A 17717-nucleotide genomic window follows, 5' to 3' on the forward strand; every position below is an offset into this window, starting at 1 on the left:
TCACTATGTATTATTTTTTCAATTCAACAGAGCCTGAGAACTAAGTCAGGAATCCTCCACAAGGAAGTAATAATAAGTTTGTTTCACCATAATACTACTGATTGATACCACAACAGTCAGTATTTCACGACTGGCAATGTAGAGATGGAAACCTTACATCTAAATTTTGCAGGAAGGCCTCGAGATCTTCCTCCCATAGATCAGATGGAGACTTCCTTCTCAGCTTCTCCAGCTCATGGGCCTGTAAACAAAGACGTTACACTATCATCTAGCTGACAACAGCATTTAATATTACTAAGACGTATTTCCAAAGTAACTCCATAGGACACATTTGAACAAATTCAATAGCCTGGCAAATCAAGTGTTGGTTATGGTACCTTTATAATGGAAGCAATGACCCTCATGAGTAACCTCGATAACTATAAATTCTTAACATCCATCCAGCACTTTTAACGAATTCATTCATCTATGAATTATGCACTAAGTAAAGGCTGTAAGTGGAAAGGATAATAACATGTTGAATGTACAGAGAACTGTGTAGGAAACTAATGCCCTATGCTATCAGCTGGTAATGTGTTCACTTGTGACTATCCAGTTAGTAAATGCAGAAAGCAACAAGGAGCTTGCTTTGTCAACTTTCACTATTACTACACCCAAACAGGTGCAGAATAGCTCATACCGACGGGACTGGTAATGTACCTACAATGATAACTACTTAAGTGTGGTTCTGAAGACCTGTTATTTTATATTGTAAACCAAAAGTTACTGTGTACTGTAATCTGATTGGTTGAAAAACATGATCAAATGGTATTAGATTCCCGGAAACAGCAAGACTATTCACGGCATAATGACACGTAAACAATTGTTTTGTGACGTCATTCAAATCATATTGTGACGTAAAGTTAGAATGATGTCACAAATGAGCAACTCCAGATGCTACCACGGGAACCAGCTGAAACGGCCAGCTGATGACACTTCACTGCTGTACTCATATTCAATGTAAACAAGTGCAGACAGTAAAACCCCTTTGGTTTACTTTTTTGTTTACAATGGCAATAAACATCACGTGTTGGCCAATTTCCGGGTGTTATTGAGTATTTGAAGCACAGGAATATTTCATTTGAAACCTCCGGCTGATGCCGTCGGTTCCAAATGCATTCCCATGCTTCAAATACTCAATAACACCCGGAAATTGGCCAACACATGATGTTTATCTCCTAAATGGTAGAGCATAACGATGTCAGCACATAGAGGACCAGACTATTGGTGTCTAACACGGCCTACATCAGCAAGTGATGGCTACCTTGGCATCACGCTGCTTGCACAGCTCATCCTTCTTCTCCTTCGTCAGGTTCCAAAGCGGCATACTGAGAATGTAGTTGAAGTCAGGTCCAGAGGAGACATCAGAATCTGCATCGTCGTTTTCGTCTTCCACAGCTTCCTGCAATGTAGGATGAGTGATATTTTTATACAAGCTACATCATCACATATTACAGGTACCATCAGACTGGGGGCGGAGGGAAATTCCCCAGCACTGAATACATGCAATAACTGATGCCATGCAAGTGCAAATGGTGACTCAGATGTAAAGAAACCATACCTAACAATGGCCAGTATGTAGGGAGAGAAATATGGTAAATGCCATAGATATGGTATGGACCTGGGACTCAAAGAATGTGCTGTTTTAAATGAGTAAATAAAGCTGCCCACACTGGGGAACAGATGTATTGCAATTTAAGATGATTGCAATGTATTTGTACTGGCATGAATGATGGCATATATATATTGCTGAAACATAACTATATCGTGAAAGCCATGCAACATTGACCTGCTATAAAGATGAGTTACAGACCATCGCCACAGAACTGGAATATTGCAAAGTGCAGCGTAAAACTAAATTCTCTCACCATGGTGATGAGAAAATGAAAGTTACAAAGGGGTGGTTGTTCACAGTAAAAACTTTTGCTGATGTTCCTGTCATGAACAGATTTTGTTGTTTTGCCCAATGTGGAAACAATATCAAAGGTCAGACCAATTTCATTTCTTGTTTTACAGATCTGTCTGCTGTATTTTTTCAAAAATTTGAATTTCCCCGCTCAAAAACTAAGATCCAAATGTTTTCCATGGCCATAAATGTAAACTGACAAGAAAATCTTTTTCTTAGAATGTTTTTCGACCCATGTACACTTCATAAATTGTCAAAAGTAATACATTACTTTGATTGGTGATTTTATTTTTATTTTTTTCCCTCCTGCCTTTGGGTTTTCTGATGACAAAAATCTGTAAAACAAGAAGTAAAATTGGTCTGGCCTAAAGACGAAAGACCCAAAGAATAATCCCTTCTAACAACCCCCTGAACAGAAGTGCTATTTTGGATTCAGTATGAGTCTACTATTTCAACACAGTAAAATCTATCACTTTTTCCTTGATGTCATCAAACTGGTATTATTCCCATCAGATTAAATATAATAATATTTTCATAACTATGCATTAACCAATACATATTCCTACCAAACTGAACAATATCACTAACTCCCCAAGTGATACAATAGTTACACAAGAGTCTGAGGACATCCCCATCAGTCATGGTTCTTGAGCAAGCTTTTATCATCAAATGAAAAGACAAACAGGAAGTTGACACTTGTCAGTCAGAAAGCAGCTCTTTTAATCTTCATGACACTAATCGCTTGTGGAACAGGACCTAAGGATGTCTTCAGATCTGTGTGTTGCAGATGCGAGCACTAAGATCTGATTTGAATGACATTGAGATGAATCACTACTTGAATATACCACTAAATGACACAACTATCAACAACACCAAAAAGATCACAAAGAAATTCACTAATCACATCAATGATGAAATCTCTCAGATATAAGGGAATCTTATCCTAAGACAATGCTAAGTGGATCTTAACTTTGGAGGCATGTCCAGGTTGATCAATTTGGATTTATATACCTTTCAGTAGTATGATAGCTAGGAAGCAGAAACGGGCTTCAAGTGTATCTGCCAAGGCAAAGACATGATGAGTGAATGCCTCAAGCCCAAATCACTCACTGGACTATGTTCCTGATAGATCACATACAACGGTGTTGCTGTATCGACACATGTACAGTTTCGATATCCAACATTGATTGGCGACAGGAATAGCCTAGTGGTTAAAGCATCTGCTTGTAATGCTGAAGACCCAAGTTCAAGTCACCACATTTGTGCAATATGTGAAGCCCATTTCTGGTGTACCCCACTGTGATATTGCTGAAATATTGCTAAAAGTGGCATAGAACTAAACTCAGTCACTTCACTGTTATTTCAAATGAAATGAAATGAATTCACCCACATATTAAAGGCACCACTAAAAACATTCATCACATCTGTACATGAGGGAAGGTTTGAGAAACTGTTTCACATTTCCGTTACATCTGAGAGATTACAACAACTACAGACAACAGGGCCACTCAGTGAGCTTCCTTACCCCTTTGGTGTTTGGCTGCAGACAAAGGAAGTAAACTGGTTTAAATCATCATTATGACAGAGTGAGAATGCACCACTGTATGTTCATGTAAGGCAGCAACCCTACAACATCAGTCATGTAAGTATAATCAGTGGTAATAATATCAGTCCACAGTAAATCCAGGCTAGAATTGCTTTTCAATAACCTGTACTTGTTGTAAGAGTTGACTAATAAATCAAGTGGTCAGACTGAGTTGTTTGATGCACAGAAGGCAATCCCATTGCTGGAATTTTGCCAAACTTGTGTGGCCTTAGCTGCTTGTGTTTCTTAATTATTATACATGTGCAGAGGTTCATCAGACTGACCTTGCCCTTGTTCTGAGCTTCCTTCCATGCCTTGACTGGGTCGGAGTCGTAGCCACGCCTCACCAGCAACTGGATAATTTCCTTCTTAGGTTTGTTTTCTGAAATGCACATCCACAAGTTACAGACCATAAAAGGACAAGCAAATGGGCTGGCAAGGAGAAGTCTCTTCTCTCTCTCTCTCTCTTAAGAGCATGGACCAACAAAGATCTGGTTATAACTGATTGCCAGTGCTTGTAGTACTAGGCCACTAACGGGATCAGGTGGCTGAGCTCACTGACTTGGTTCACTTATGTCATTGTATCCCAATTATGTACATCGATGCTCATGCTGTTGATCACTGGAATGTCTGGCCCAGACTTGAATATTAACAAAATGTCATAGCTGGAATACTGCTGAGTGCGGTGTAAAACTAAACTCACTAAAGGGTTTGGAAACAATCCACAAATGTAACCAAAACTCAACTTAAGCTGTATAACAATCTATGATTATTCTTTGCAAAAATACAAAATCTGTATCACGCTTTGCACTGCATCTTTCTTATGACCAAGGGAGCCAACTAATAACACATACCAATGACAATGGTTCCTTCAATTTTTTCAATGATGAATCGTGCAATGTTGTCCAAACGAAGAGACTCTGCGGCCAACATGCCCTCGAGGTAATCCTTTCTCCTTTTGTACATTTCCATTCGAACGTCAAAGAATTCTTTGAGAATGTCAACTGGGCTGGAGTATCTTTTAATGCAACCATTGTGATCAAACAACACCATAGAACTGGTGGACATCTGATTCTGCAGTTTGAACACTTTGTGAAGCCCTGCTTCCTCAGACTGTGCCAGCTTCTCAGAGGTCATTTTGACCACAAATTTCACTGTGGTGTCAGTGTGGTACTCCTTGTAGTCTCTGAAATTAAAACACAAGTCAAACATCCTCTTGCACTTAGTGTTGGGAACTGGTTGAATTTTCATGACAGATCATTGGATTATCAAAACCATAAAAACATCTGACCGATATAACACAAAACTATTACGAATGAGTCTTGTCACTGGCTGTTACGAATCACATGCAGTCGCATGTGTCAATCAGGGAGTTCCTTGTTATGTGTTTATAACTTTGTCTTTTTATGACACATGAGACCCGATTATTAATTACTGGCTCAAACAAGTGTTATATACCCATTGCTTCGTAGCAGGGGTATAATTATACAGATATGTTGACAGTGTTTGCGTTAATGCAGAAACCTGCGTTCTCCACACAAAAAACATGCAAACAATATTTTGTGCGTGTACTTTGCACGCATAGATTCTGATCTAGCTAATTTTAAAAACTACCGTAAACGACATCAAACAAAAAAAAAAAAAAAAAACAATTAATTTTGAAATGATTCAAGACATTTGGACACACATACAAAAGATTTGCACTACATATCTATAATTTTATTTCACACACAAAAGATTTGCACTACACATCTATAATTTTATTTCTGCACGCACTCATACACTGGTAGATACATATTAACCAACCATGATCGATCACAGGTATTCTCATTGACTCCTTGATTACTATTTTCTGCTGATCAGTCATCAATGAAACCACTGTCAACAGAGACTTGGCACATGTTTTGAGACAACTCTTGTCCCCCCAAAAATCTAAAATATGAATATTTATAAGAATATAAAATACAATCCATAATGCAGTACTCTTGCATAAAAGGAAATGTTCACAAACACATTAGGTAGTGTGCAGGGTAATGGAATATCAGTTCACAGGAACAAGTTTTTCCTGAGCATTTTGTGAGGAAATCAGGACCTTGTCAGTCTGCAAATATGGTTTGTAGGATGTGACTTACGTGATCAATGGTTGTGTCTTGTCTGTGCCATGCAGGAGTGGCTCTAGAACATCCTCTTTGTAGTTCTGGGTCCATGTTTTGATTGGCAGCTCTGTAATCTCTATTGTCTGGTCATCTATAATAGCTACTTCACCGGAAACTAAGCAACGGCCTTCACCAATTTCTTCAATGATTCCTTTGTAGTTCTTGTAGGACGGCAACTGAAGAGATAGGTCACTATTTGAAGGACTTCTTTACATAAACTCAGTAACTACAATGTTACATGTTTGCATGCTGTTACAGGTTAAAAATATACTTATACATCACCCATCCTGCTAAATGCCTGTCCACATTATGCCAGCTTTGCCAAGTGAACATTTAAATTATTGATGCTTCACATAAGGAACACAAAAGTACATTCTTCTCCATAGTTTTAATACTGCTATTGCCATAGATCCTTATGATCAATAATCATTACCTAAATATCAATCTGTAATCAACAGTGAGTCCTATTTTTAGACGCTTTTAGCAATATTCCAGCAAATATCATGGCAGAGAAACCAGAAATAAGCTTCATGCTTGTATTCATGTGGGGGACCAACTTTTGTCTTCAGTCTGACAAGCAAATGCCTTAACCCTAAGGCTACCCCACAACCACCAATTATTAATAAATGCAAGAGAATAAGATTGGAGCAAATATTCAAAGAAAGATTTAAAGAAAGCAACATAGTTCACGCTGAATGGTGACACATTAATGCATGAGTTAGACAAACATAATTAAAAGTATCAGTAATGAAATTTCACTGTGTATTGAGGTCAATGACACAATGTCTGAATTGATAATTCTTTCAGTTGAGTGTTCAGATGTCAATCTTTTTAGCCAGCTCTACTAAATTCCTTTCAAAACTGAATATGATCCAGAATCACATACCATTTTCCTTGGCTCAAGGCCGTCAATCATTCTCTTCACATTGGCAACAACCTCCCTAATGTCGTAATTGGGGATTTTGGTGCTCCATCCCGTTCCGATACCGTCTGCTCCGTTACAGAGGATGGTGGGAATGATGGGGCAGTACCACTCAGGTTCGATTTTCAGGTTGTCATCAAACTGAGACTTCAACAATGGGTCATCGTGAGGGTTGAATAGCAGGCGAGCCAAAGAACTGTTGAAAGGAAACACATTGTTCACGGTTACAACTTTACTTTTACAAAACCATACAAATTAAAACATATACCTCATAATACATCAAGGTAAAAGTAATTGTCCACAAATAATTGCAGTCATTATTGAACGCATTACTATGAGAGTAGTTATCTGTGAGTGAGTTTAATTTTTGTCTGTGTCTGAAGTCTGGACCAGAGAACGCAGTGACCAACAGCATGAGCATCAATCTACACAAATGGAATACAATGATTCAACTGAGTCATCAAAACTGACCACCTGATCCTGGACTGAACAGAAAAGCAGAGTAAAACACTCAGCATTGGTTTTTAAGACAATATTTTCAACATCAACATCATGTTAATGTCTTTACCCCATACAACTTAGATCAGAGAAACTAATGCTTCAAAATTTCAAATTTTCTAAAATTAACCAAATTTATTTATCACAACAAGAATTAATATTTTCAGGATGCACAAATGTGTTTAAAGCACTACATTTCTGAAACTAAAGGTCTCGCAATTCAAAGTAATTATGAAATCTTCCGGTAAAGTACACCACACAATTACTTCACAGAACCTTCATATTTTCTGAAAGGACACTTTCAGAAAATAGAGACCCTTGGATATCTGGATTAGTAAGTCAAGGTAAATCGTGTGAAAGTGTGTACCTGAGTGCAGTGAAGATGTAACGGGGGCTGGCAGCATCCTTGCCCCCGTGGATGCGGGTACCGAACTGACCAATGGGTAGTAAGAGATTCAGGTTGTTTGAACCCACAAAGTTTTGAGCTAAGTTGATGATTGTACCCATGAGTGACACCTGCAAAGAGATTAACCACACACTTAGCACTTTCCTAACTCATAAATATTACTTTCCATCTGACAAATTACACAAACAAATAATTAGCCAACAAGAATTTGTTTTCAGCCGAAGCTTTATGTTAATGGCTATGCAAGATGGAAGTCCAAAATGTGGGTTGCTTTCTTTTCAATGTAGTCAGTTATTGTGTTGAAATAGTGTTATCTCCATCATGACTCCAGACTGTACCTCTCCATGATGATAGGCAGACTGTTCAGAAACTGAGCCGGCAAGTTGAGCTACTTTGACTTCCTTCACCAAGTTCCTCTTGAAACAAGTAAACAGAACCTTCCTCTGTCCAGGCTTCAAGCCATCCACAAGGGACGGGATGGAGCGCACATTGTCCATATTGCTGAAGAGAATCAGTTCCCGGTTGATGAACTCATTGAAGCTAACTTTCTTGGTGTCCTTGCCATACAGGTACAGCTGAAACAGCAGGGAGCAAGCATTGCATTCAACTCTCTGATACACTACCAACATATGAGACAGGATACAAAAACTTGCAATAGAATCTTCCCTCTCAATGAGTTAATGAGTTGGGTTTTACACCACTTTTAGCAATAGTCCAGCAATATCACTCATGGGGACACCTGAATGTGTGATAAGCAAATGCTTTAACCAGTGGGCTACCCCAGCACCCCCTTGCCTTTGCTATCTGTAATTACAACTTGTATAAAATAATCTTTGTTCAACACTGCTGTTGGGTACTAAGATCATTTAACAAGCACCCTGACTGGTTTCCAAACTCTCACATTGTATGCTGTTTGGTTATTACAAAATGACCAGACATATGACAGCAATGGAACAACATGTAAGGGACTCAGTGGAGGTGTCGCTAAGTATGGAAATAGGAGTACAAAAGCATCGCTCCTAACTTGTAGAAATAAATAAATACTTTCACTCTTTGCATTCTCTATCCATAGTTTCAACTAAATTGTCATGACTCATACACTTAAAGTTTGTTCGTGCCACAATTTCCAAGGTTCACACACCTCAGGTAATCCCATGTCTGTTCGGCGCTTTCTCTCCTCCATCCAATTAGTCAGCCATTCCTTTCTCTCCTCTATCTTCTTCTTGCTGAACGCCAGGTTGATAGAAGCATCGTCCTCTGACCCAACATACTTGAACGGGATCCTATGACGTTCCATGTCACTGAAGTATTCCTTCGCCTCCTTCGATGTGGAGGTTCCCAAACCTAGCCGGTGAACAATTCCACAAACAGATTTAGTGAAGGATGTGTATATATCACTGCTTCGAACTGGATTTCACAAGTGGACAGCTCTAGTGCCTGTTGTTTGAGAAATAGTATGGACTCTATCAGAAGACCACAAGTGATAATTTATTCCCTTCCCGTGATGTGATCCATGATAATAGCAGGGCTTTCTATTCAGCTGGTCAGCCAGTTTGCTGGCCACAGAGATACATATCATAATTTAACCATCACAAGTACAGCACCTCAGGACCTATCTTCACTACAACCATTCTTTCATGAAAGACTAACAGTGAAAGAAACTACTTTTGTGCATAACATAAAACCCTCACAACAGTGGTGCATTCAAAAGACTTAAGTTTTCAGTTGTTAAATTAGACGTTTCAACTTGAACAGAAGCAGAAAAAATATTCACTGAAATAATATTCATTGTACTGAAAACACACCTATGACTTTCCTCTGTGTTTAGTTCTTTCTTTCAGTGCAGTTAGGTGCACCATTTTTACCCACCAGTCCATACGATCAATCATTCATTCCATTTCCAAACAATTACCAAACTGTACAGTTACTTCGCAGGACCCTCACACAACTGACAAGGCCCCTAAAACAGTGTTTCCCACGATGACTCCTAACTGTTTATGCCAAGGGCAAACACTAAAGTTGACTTCCAAAAAACATGTCTTTGACTCCCACTCATAACACATGGGAGTCACAATAACTGCTAAACTTTTATACCTACGGGAAACACCGCTAAAACTAAAAATTGAGGGTCCTCAGAACTCGGAACTTTATGAGTGAAGGAAAAACCATGGGTGTGTACCTGGAATAAGTATATATACGTGGAAATGAAACAACACCTTTGTAGTACTTTATCTTCCAGGTGTGCCAGTTGTCAGTCTCCCTTTTCCATTCCTCAAACTCAGGCAAACTGTAGAAAGATTTTTCCTGTTTGTTTTTTGAAACCTAGAAACACAAATCATTCTTGATATAAGGTGAAGCTTCACACAATAACTTGTCAAAGGCATGAAATATTATTGTCTTTTGGAAGGGGAGGGATAGAGGGAGAGAGGGAGAGAGGGAGAGAGGAGAGAGAGAGAGAGAGAGAGAGAGAGAGAGAGAGAGAGAGAGAGAGAGAGAGAGAGAGAGAGAGAGAGAGAGAGAGATGCACACTGTATGTGTCAAGTTTACATTGTATCAAATAACTGGCTAAAACGGGTCACATTTATGCATTTTTCCAAAGACAATGATCTTTAAGTAAACTCTTCTGGCATCATGTAAATGTTCTAAGGGCCAGTAGTCCATTTCTACAAGAAGTTACAAACACAGAATGGATGTAGTGGATTATGTGAAACTATTCCTAACAGAACATAACAGATTCTGTACCATTAGTGTATGCGAGTTAAACCTAAATGAGTGACTGAGTTCCCCATGTCGGTTACCAGACCTTGGTCTCCCGTGTGACAAGGGAAAACTTTAACCACTAGGCTACTGCCCCTGGTAAAACCTAAAAAGATGTAACATGAATGTGACGAATGAAGGGGAAAATTCAGGAAAAAAGTGTAGTTGAAAGTCGTATACTGACTTGTGTCTTTTTCTTCTGTGAGGGTCTGATGATTACAATACTTAGTCATGACGTTGTCCACCTGCTCCCATTATTCTCTTATTGAAAGCATTTAGTGCAAGAAAAACTGTTGGAACAATTCTAGAACACTGCAAATACAAAAGATGGTAACAGTCACCTTGACAATAGGTGTGATAAACTCTTCAATGACATTGTACTTCAGGAGACTGGGCCAGAAGTGATGTACAAAGTTAATAAGAAGGCCCTTAATGTGAGAACCATCTTGATCCTGATCTGTCATGATCATGATCTTGCCATAACGCAGCCTGTTGATGGCATCCATGCTCTCATACTTCTCCTTGAACTGCAAGCCCATGATTTTAATCACATTGTTGATCTCAGCATTGTCCATGATCTAGAAACAGATATAATGGAAGTTAACACCAGGTGTTGGACTATTCTCAGAACCTTCTACTCATACAACACACAGTTCCCTTAAATAATGCTCCAAACACTGACATATAGGTACCTACTTGTCTGTGTATATGCAGTGTATCCACAAAGCTGCATTGGGAGACAAGGATCTATCTGAACTGCTCCGAAATGAATAATACACTCAAAGTCTGTGCTTATTTTTAATAAGAGCATACAAGCAAAAACAAGTTTTCAACCTTTGAAGTGGTACCCTGCATTTACATATAACATGACAAAAGTTATCCAGTTTTTAATGCTTAGATTCATCATAATGCAATGCATACAATCTCAAAATTCAAGCTTAAAATACCTCTGGATTCAAGATAACCATCAAAATACGGACTATTTATACAAAGGGGAAAAAAAAAAAAAAAATGAAATTTTCCCAAAGTGGCACATTATGACTTTTTATAGATTGTATAGTCTCCCCAAGTATGTTCCAAGAAAAATACAAATAATATCTAGATTGCTTAATGTTGATGATATAATTAGTTTATTCAACATGCAGTGTGATCGCACCTACCTGTTTGTGAGTAGCCTCCCTTACATTGAGGACTTTACCCCTCAATGGGAACACCCCATATCTGTCTCTCCCAATCACACCAAGGCCAGCTACAGCCAAGGTTTTGGCTGAGTCTCCTTCAGTGAGAATGAGTGTACAATCTTTAGAATTCTTGGTGCCGGCATCATTAGCGTCATCCAGTTTGGGGATGCCTTTCAGTTTGGAGTGTTTGGAGGAGTGGCACTTCTTGTTGAGCTGAGCTTGAGCCTTGAACTTCATCCAGCTGAGGACACTCTCCACAATACCGCACTTACTGGACTGGTAATAAAAAGGACTCATTTAATCACTGAGTTCTTAAAAAATTTGGAGCATTGTGCCTCTGCACAAAAGAGGGACTTTCCCTCACAGAGTTCAATCCCTTCTTTACTTCAAGCCTAAAGTCTTCGTGCAATGAATAATCATCCTTGAAAAAACTCATTATTACTATTGCCAAATAGTCCTGCAAAACACCATTCAAAACACTGAGTGACAATTCCTCTAATAATATTGTAATTCTTAGGAGTAGACACTTTTTTTGCTTTGTTCCTGAACTAGATCACAGCTGAAGATCATTTTCACCATTATTTTCCATTTGGGCCTAAAACAATCAATTTGGCAAGATACAGTCCCATCTAAGGTATTTCTTCACACAAATCTTGTCAAATAACAATATTACCTGTTTGATAAAGTTTTCGCTCATCTGGCACTTTGAACCAAAGCTTTTAGCTTGTAATGTCATGTTCTCTTTGGTCTGGGAGTCAAATGTTGGGTTTTCTATCAGGCAGTTTACAAACACCCACAGATGGTTCTTGATCTGAACAGAAATAAAATAAATCATTACTTATTTCAATGTGTAACACAAACACTCATCAGAAACAATCAGTGATCCAAATATTTTTATGCAATATCTCTAGTTGAAGCAGGGGATCAATATGCAGGTACAAATGTTTATGTTCCTTAATGTCTCAACATGAGCAAGTTATACAGATAACAAATTGCCAGCTCCAACTTATAGGTTATATTGTAAACAAAGTCTGAGACTTACCTGGAATGGTTTGATGTTGACTCCACCTTTGTTTTTCTTTTTGACAATTTCAATGATTTTTGACACAACTTGATCAGTGATGTAATCTACATGTCGACCACCCTGGAAATAGAACAAGTTGGTTAACAGTTGCAGTGTTCATTCTAATATTTCTTAAAAGTAAGACCCTGCTTGTGTTTTTGCTTGAGTTGTCAAGCAAAAACAAACATGTGATGAGTTTCAGATTTACATCTATGGATGCACAGACATGACATCTGTACAGTGTGACATGGTAAATATTAGTGCATGAATGATGCAAAGGTGCGGTCTAGAATGATTACTGCACTTGGTACATGCATTGCTATCCTTCAGCTTTATTTCATCAGTGTCAAAATATACAAACCACTCAATACTAAACGGTAAAACTAAAAGAAACGTAACTCTGGCTTTTTGACAGGCTTTTAAATAGAAGAAAACACGAAAGCTTACTTTTATGAGATTTCATGTTCTCCCTGAAAATTGCTTTTCTTTTGAAGTTCAGTAAATTTTATCCATCATTGGGACATTTACAGTTGGAATGTAAAACACAATGAAAAATATTGTTCCCAAGCCAATATTTGCCCAAAAGTCTGGCAAATAGTCTGTCACACTTTAAAGTAAACATTCCCAAATTATACCAATAAAGCATGAGCTTATCAGACTTTCTGACAATGAGAATGTTACACTACAACACAAATTGTGGCCATTATGTTTTTGTTTCTATTCTAATCTAGGATCTGTAAGGATGAACGACTACCTTTGTTGTAGCAATACTGTTGACAAAACTGGCCTGTTGGAAGCCCTTGTCGCTGAGAGTGATGGCAACCTCCCATCTTGGATTGGGTTGCTCATACACTATCTTTAGAGGGGCACCAGCTTCATCTGACTTGTCTTTGATGAACAGGTCAATGTAGTCCTTGAAGTTCTTCACCTTGAAACACAACATGCATTTCATGAAGTACTATGCAAGCTGTGATGATAATTAAGTGGTCACTGTGACATTGTTAGGTAGTAAGAATCATGAGAACCTGACTTTGAGGGTTACTGAGGTGAGATTGTGGGGAACTGTTAGATACAAGGAATCATGAATTGGTAACTGTGATGGTTACTGGGATGTTCAAACTGTTAGATACAAGGAATCATAAGGTGGTAACTGTGATGGTTACTGGGATGTTCAAACTGTTAGATACAAGGAATCATAAGGTGGTAACTGTGATGGTTACTGGGATGTTCAAACTGTTAGATACAAGGAATCATAAGGTGGTAACTGTGATGGTTACTGGGATGTTCAAACTGTTAGATACAAGGAATCATGAGGTGGTAACTGTGATGGTTACTGGGATGTTCAAACTGTTAGATACAAGGAATCATAAGGTGGTAACTGTGATGGTTACTGGGATGTTCAAACTGTTAGATACAAGGAATCATAAGGTGGTTACTATGGCGGCAAGACTGTTGGGTACATCAAACCATGAGATGGCAACTTTGATGGTTACTCTGATGGCAAGATTGTTGTGCACAAGGAATCATAAGGTGTTGATTTTAACGGTTACTGTGATGGTGACATTATGGGTTACAAGAAATTACGCGTTGGTGTCTGGGACTTTAAATGTCCCAACACTGTAACTAGCTATACCACATGATTTTTTCACATTACAGATAACTGAATACAAATAACATTGTCTGATAGCTGGCATTCTACTGATTTCAGATCACTTTTCCTTTGAAAATCGGACCATAAATAAATATTTTAGAGGCAATTAAAGTGTTGAAATTCTGGGTCCAGGCTTGGATCAAGTGTGTTCATAATTACTGAAAAATCGTGGACCACATTTTTCGTTGAAAACATCTTAATTTTCCCATAACTTTGCTGTTTTGGGGTGTATTTATACAAAATGTGACACACAGGGTAACCATAGTGTAACCATCTGACAAAGTAAAAATAATAAATTATCAGACTGTCAACCCCACCAACATCACAACAAAACACACTGCCTCACATCATGATGCTGTCCCCAAATACCTGTAGTGCAGATGTGGACAGACTTCTTCCTCTAAGTGCAGAAATAAACCCATACAAAGATCTTGTCAAGCATCTACGAGAATCATATTCTTGTTGACAGTGTTTGTTGAAGAAAATCTTAGAGTTGGTTTATTGTGGCCTAAGAATATATTAGTCCTGAAATTATTTTCTTAATGAAACAAACCTTGACATGAACTGAACTCATTCATTTCAGAATACAAAGACACAAGAGTCTTAAGTTTAGTTATATAGCAGACAAGTATCCTACCGGTACTCGTTTTCCATTGAGCACAACCTTGACCCCCTTGCAGGATGCAGCCACATCATAGGCTCGTCTGGTGAAGAGAGCAACAGTGTCTGCATCTAAACTCTGCATTTTGAACTTCTCCAGGTCCGGGAAGAATGTGATGCATGTGAAGTCTGATTCCCTGGCATCAGTAATTGTTGGTTCCTTTGTTTTTGTCATGTTGTCTGTCCATGTCTGCAAGAAAGGCAAACTTTCTAAAAAAACCATTGCAACCATCCATATTTAAGTGACATGTCAAACTAAAACAGATACACTAGTGAACACATCAGTATTAAAAATTTATCATAATCATATAATTGATGCATTAATTTAAATCTTCGTCACCTAGTTCAACAACGTCTACCCTTTACAACAACATACAATACTGAAATCACATTCTCACAAGATGTATTAGTATTGTTTTCAAGGGGCCCACAGAGGCAATGAAGACCAGTGTCCAGACGGATTAGGGCTTTCAGTTTGTACATGATATGGATATCAATACTAGTTTTAAATTTGTATCAAATTTTTAAAAGTCTCATATTTAGGGAATTGTGCAATTATCAAATCTGATCCCCCATTCTACATAGCAAACGCAGCTTTACTTCAATCACAACCTGTATACTTGTATATGGTGACTTACAACTGTCAATGCTACAAGTGCTTCATGGAGCAGGCTTTTAATAATGTAGGCATGTATTATGTTGCAGTATTCCATGAAATGAAACTCTTAATGGACCAGTAGGATCAGTCCCTCCTGGATTCCGCGGTTGCAGAAAAAATTGTGGCATTTACCTTGCCATGCAGAAAAAATGTCTCTTCCACGGAATATGCATTTTCGTGGAGAGTTTGCCACTTTTCTGCCGTGGAATTTGCTTATTTCAAAAACTGAGTGAAAACTCAGTAGAGTTAATGTCAAAAGTAGGATTGGGAACACATAAAAAGGACCAATATATTTATTATGACAGCATATTCAAAATAATCATGATTAAAGATACTTTATTAAAAAAGCAAATTTTAGTCATCTTTCACATCATATGAGATGAATTTGACACTGCAATTACATTCTCAAAAATCGATCATTTCGAAAACAGAAATTATTTCAGTTTTCCTTTAAGTTATAAAATTGTTGGTTGCATGAAACCGTAAGTTTTTCGTCTGCATTAAAGTTACAACTGAGAGAAAAATAACTTTCAGCAAGTGTTTAATTCTCAAACACAGGAAAAGGTGAGAATGCTTTGTCATCAGACTTACACAAGATGTGATGTGTACTGTCTACTTAACTTTATATCTGTGTTTGAGAATTAAACCATCAAGGTCTGTATAATGTTTTTGTTGTTTTTTCTAAATGTTGTAACTGGAGAAAGCTTTGCAGAATATTGAAAAAATGGGGTGCACAATTTGCTTAACTGAGTGAGTGAGTTTAGTTTTACGCCGCACTCAGCAATATTACAGCTATATGGCGGCGGTCTGTAAATAATCGAGTCTGGACCAGACAATCCAGTGATCAACAACATGAGCATCGATCTGCGCAATTGGGAACCGATGACATGTGTCAACCAAGTCAGCGAGTCTGACCACCCGATCCCGTTAGTCGCCTCTTACGACAAGCTGAGTCGCCTTTTATGGCAAGCATGGGTTGCTGAAGGCCTATTCCACCCCGGGACCTTCACGGGTCCACAATTTGCTTAAATTTGCCGCGGAATTCTATATATGTCTAGCGGTATTACACTAGTGTAATGTTGCTGTAAAAATATTACACTGCAGTATCTTCCACGGGAGAGTAATAAACTAGAGGAACACATTCAAATGTTAAACAGAGATATTGGACAAGCAACCTTGAGTGTCACCAGCAACAGGAGACATTTATCTCAAGCGAGGCTTTATTGTCACAACTGACATTCATACTTATATATACTGAGGGGGAAAAAATATGCGATCATAAGGCCATTTGTTCCTGTAGTGTTTTTACAAGGTTTTTTTCACAAGCTTTGTATCGTATACATTGTGAAGAAACCTGGAAAAAATAATGCATTGATTTTGTCCCTGACTCAGTCATGCCTGCTGGTTACATAAATAATGCATAATGCTCCATATTGAAATGAGGGGAAAACCCTAACATTATATATATATATATATATATATTCACCTGTTTGAAACCTCTCTTGTACTCATTACAAGATGTCTCAACAATGAACTTCTTGCTGAATATATTGCACAACTTGGCACCATAACCATTACGGCCACCTGGAACAAAGGTAAAATGGGGCCATTACGAGCAGGTAAGTGCAATCTGTAAACCGATCATCCCAGTGGGTAGAGAAACTGAAGATTATTCACTTTTCAGGAAATTGTAAAATATGTGAAATACAATCAGAACGTACACCTCAAGGTGGCCACATCAACTGTTAAATAAAAGGCCCCAAAATATCACTGTATCACCAAAAAGACTAATAATACAATAAAATTGTCTACACATGAAGCTGAAGACCAGCAAGATTACCTGTGACTTTCTTCTCTGAATCGTCATAGTTACTGGAAGTCAGGAGATGACCAAAGATCATGGTTGGGACATACATTTTCTCTGTCTTGTGCTCAATCACAGGAATACCTTTCCCGTTGTTCCAAATTCTGATTTTGTTGTTTTCTCTGGAAAATCAAAATAATGTCATATTCTGACATGGTACAACATCCGGACGTGTCGCAAGTGTCACTTAGCAGGAAGGTGGTACACTAATTTCTGGGAAAAACCTCATATTCTCGAACCTTTTCTATAAAATTCTCGTGCCATAATATGACTGGAATGTCAAAGTCTTTTATAACAAAACAAAAAAAAAAAAACTTGGGCGAACATGGTTTTGCAAGTAATGATGAAAACAAACTAATTTGACCAGAGAA

General features: G+C 38.2%; 1 protein-coding gene across 5 annotated transcripts in view; it reads right to left on the bottom strand.

Annotated features, from left to right (window-relative positions):
* The window catches only part of LOC137297588 (DNA topoisomerase 2-alpha-like), a 35230-nt gene that overhangs the window by 12526 nt on the left and 4987 nt on the right, over positions 1–17717 (bottom strand). For 3 of the 5 annotated variants that reach the window (XM_067829436.1, XM_067829433.1, XM_067829435.1), the window contains 19 exons: positions 17323–17468; positions 16969–17066; positions 14802–15014; positions 13268–13441; positions 12493–12594; positions 12124–12261; positions 11430–11726; positions 10611–10847; positions 9729–9834; positions 8654–8856; positions 7851–8087; positions 7474–7622; positions 6573–6804; positions 5663–5862; positions 4385–4716; positions 3815–3912; positions 3471–3485; positions 1304–1441; positions 158–241 (listed from right to left, as the gene is read on the bottom strand). In XM_067829436.1, coding sequence (XP_067685537.1) covers positions 158–241; positions 1304–1441; positions 3471–3485; positions 3815–3912; positions 4385–4716; positions 5663–5862; positions 6573–6804; positions 7474–7622; positions 7851–8087; positions 8654–8856; positions 9729–9834; positions 10611–10847; positions 11430–11726; positions 12124–12261; positions 12493–12594; positions 13268–13441; positions 14802–15014; positions 16969–17066; positions 17323–17468 — 3199 coding nt within the window. The remainder of the gene's footprint in view (positions 1–157; positions 242–1303; positions 1442–3470; positions 3486–3814; positions 3913–4384; positions 4717–5662; positions 5863–6572; positions 6805–7473; positions 7623–7850; positions 8088–8653; positions 8857–9728; positions 9835–10610; positions 10848–11429; positions 11727–12123; positions 12262–12492; positions 12595–13267; positions 13442–14801; positions 15015–16968; positions 17067–17322; positions 17469–17717) is intronic. The other 2 variants (XM_067829437.1, XM_067829434.1) reach the window with 1 other exon arrangement.

This window comes from Haliotis asinina, chromosome 10, assembly GCF_037392515.1.
Source record: "Haliotis asinina isolate JCU_RB_2024 chromosome 10, JCU_Hal_asi_v2, whole genome shotgun sequence".
NCBI classification, from domain to species: Eukaryota; Metazoa; Mollusca; class Gastropoda; order Lepetellida; family Haliotidae; genus Haliotis; species Haliotis asinina.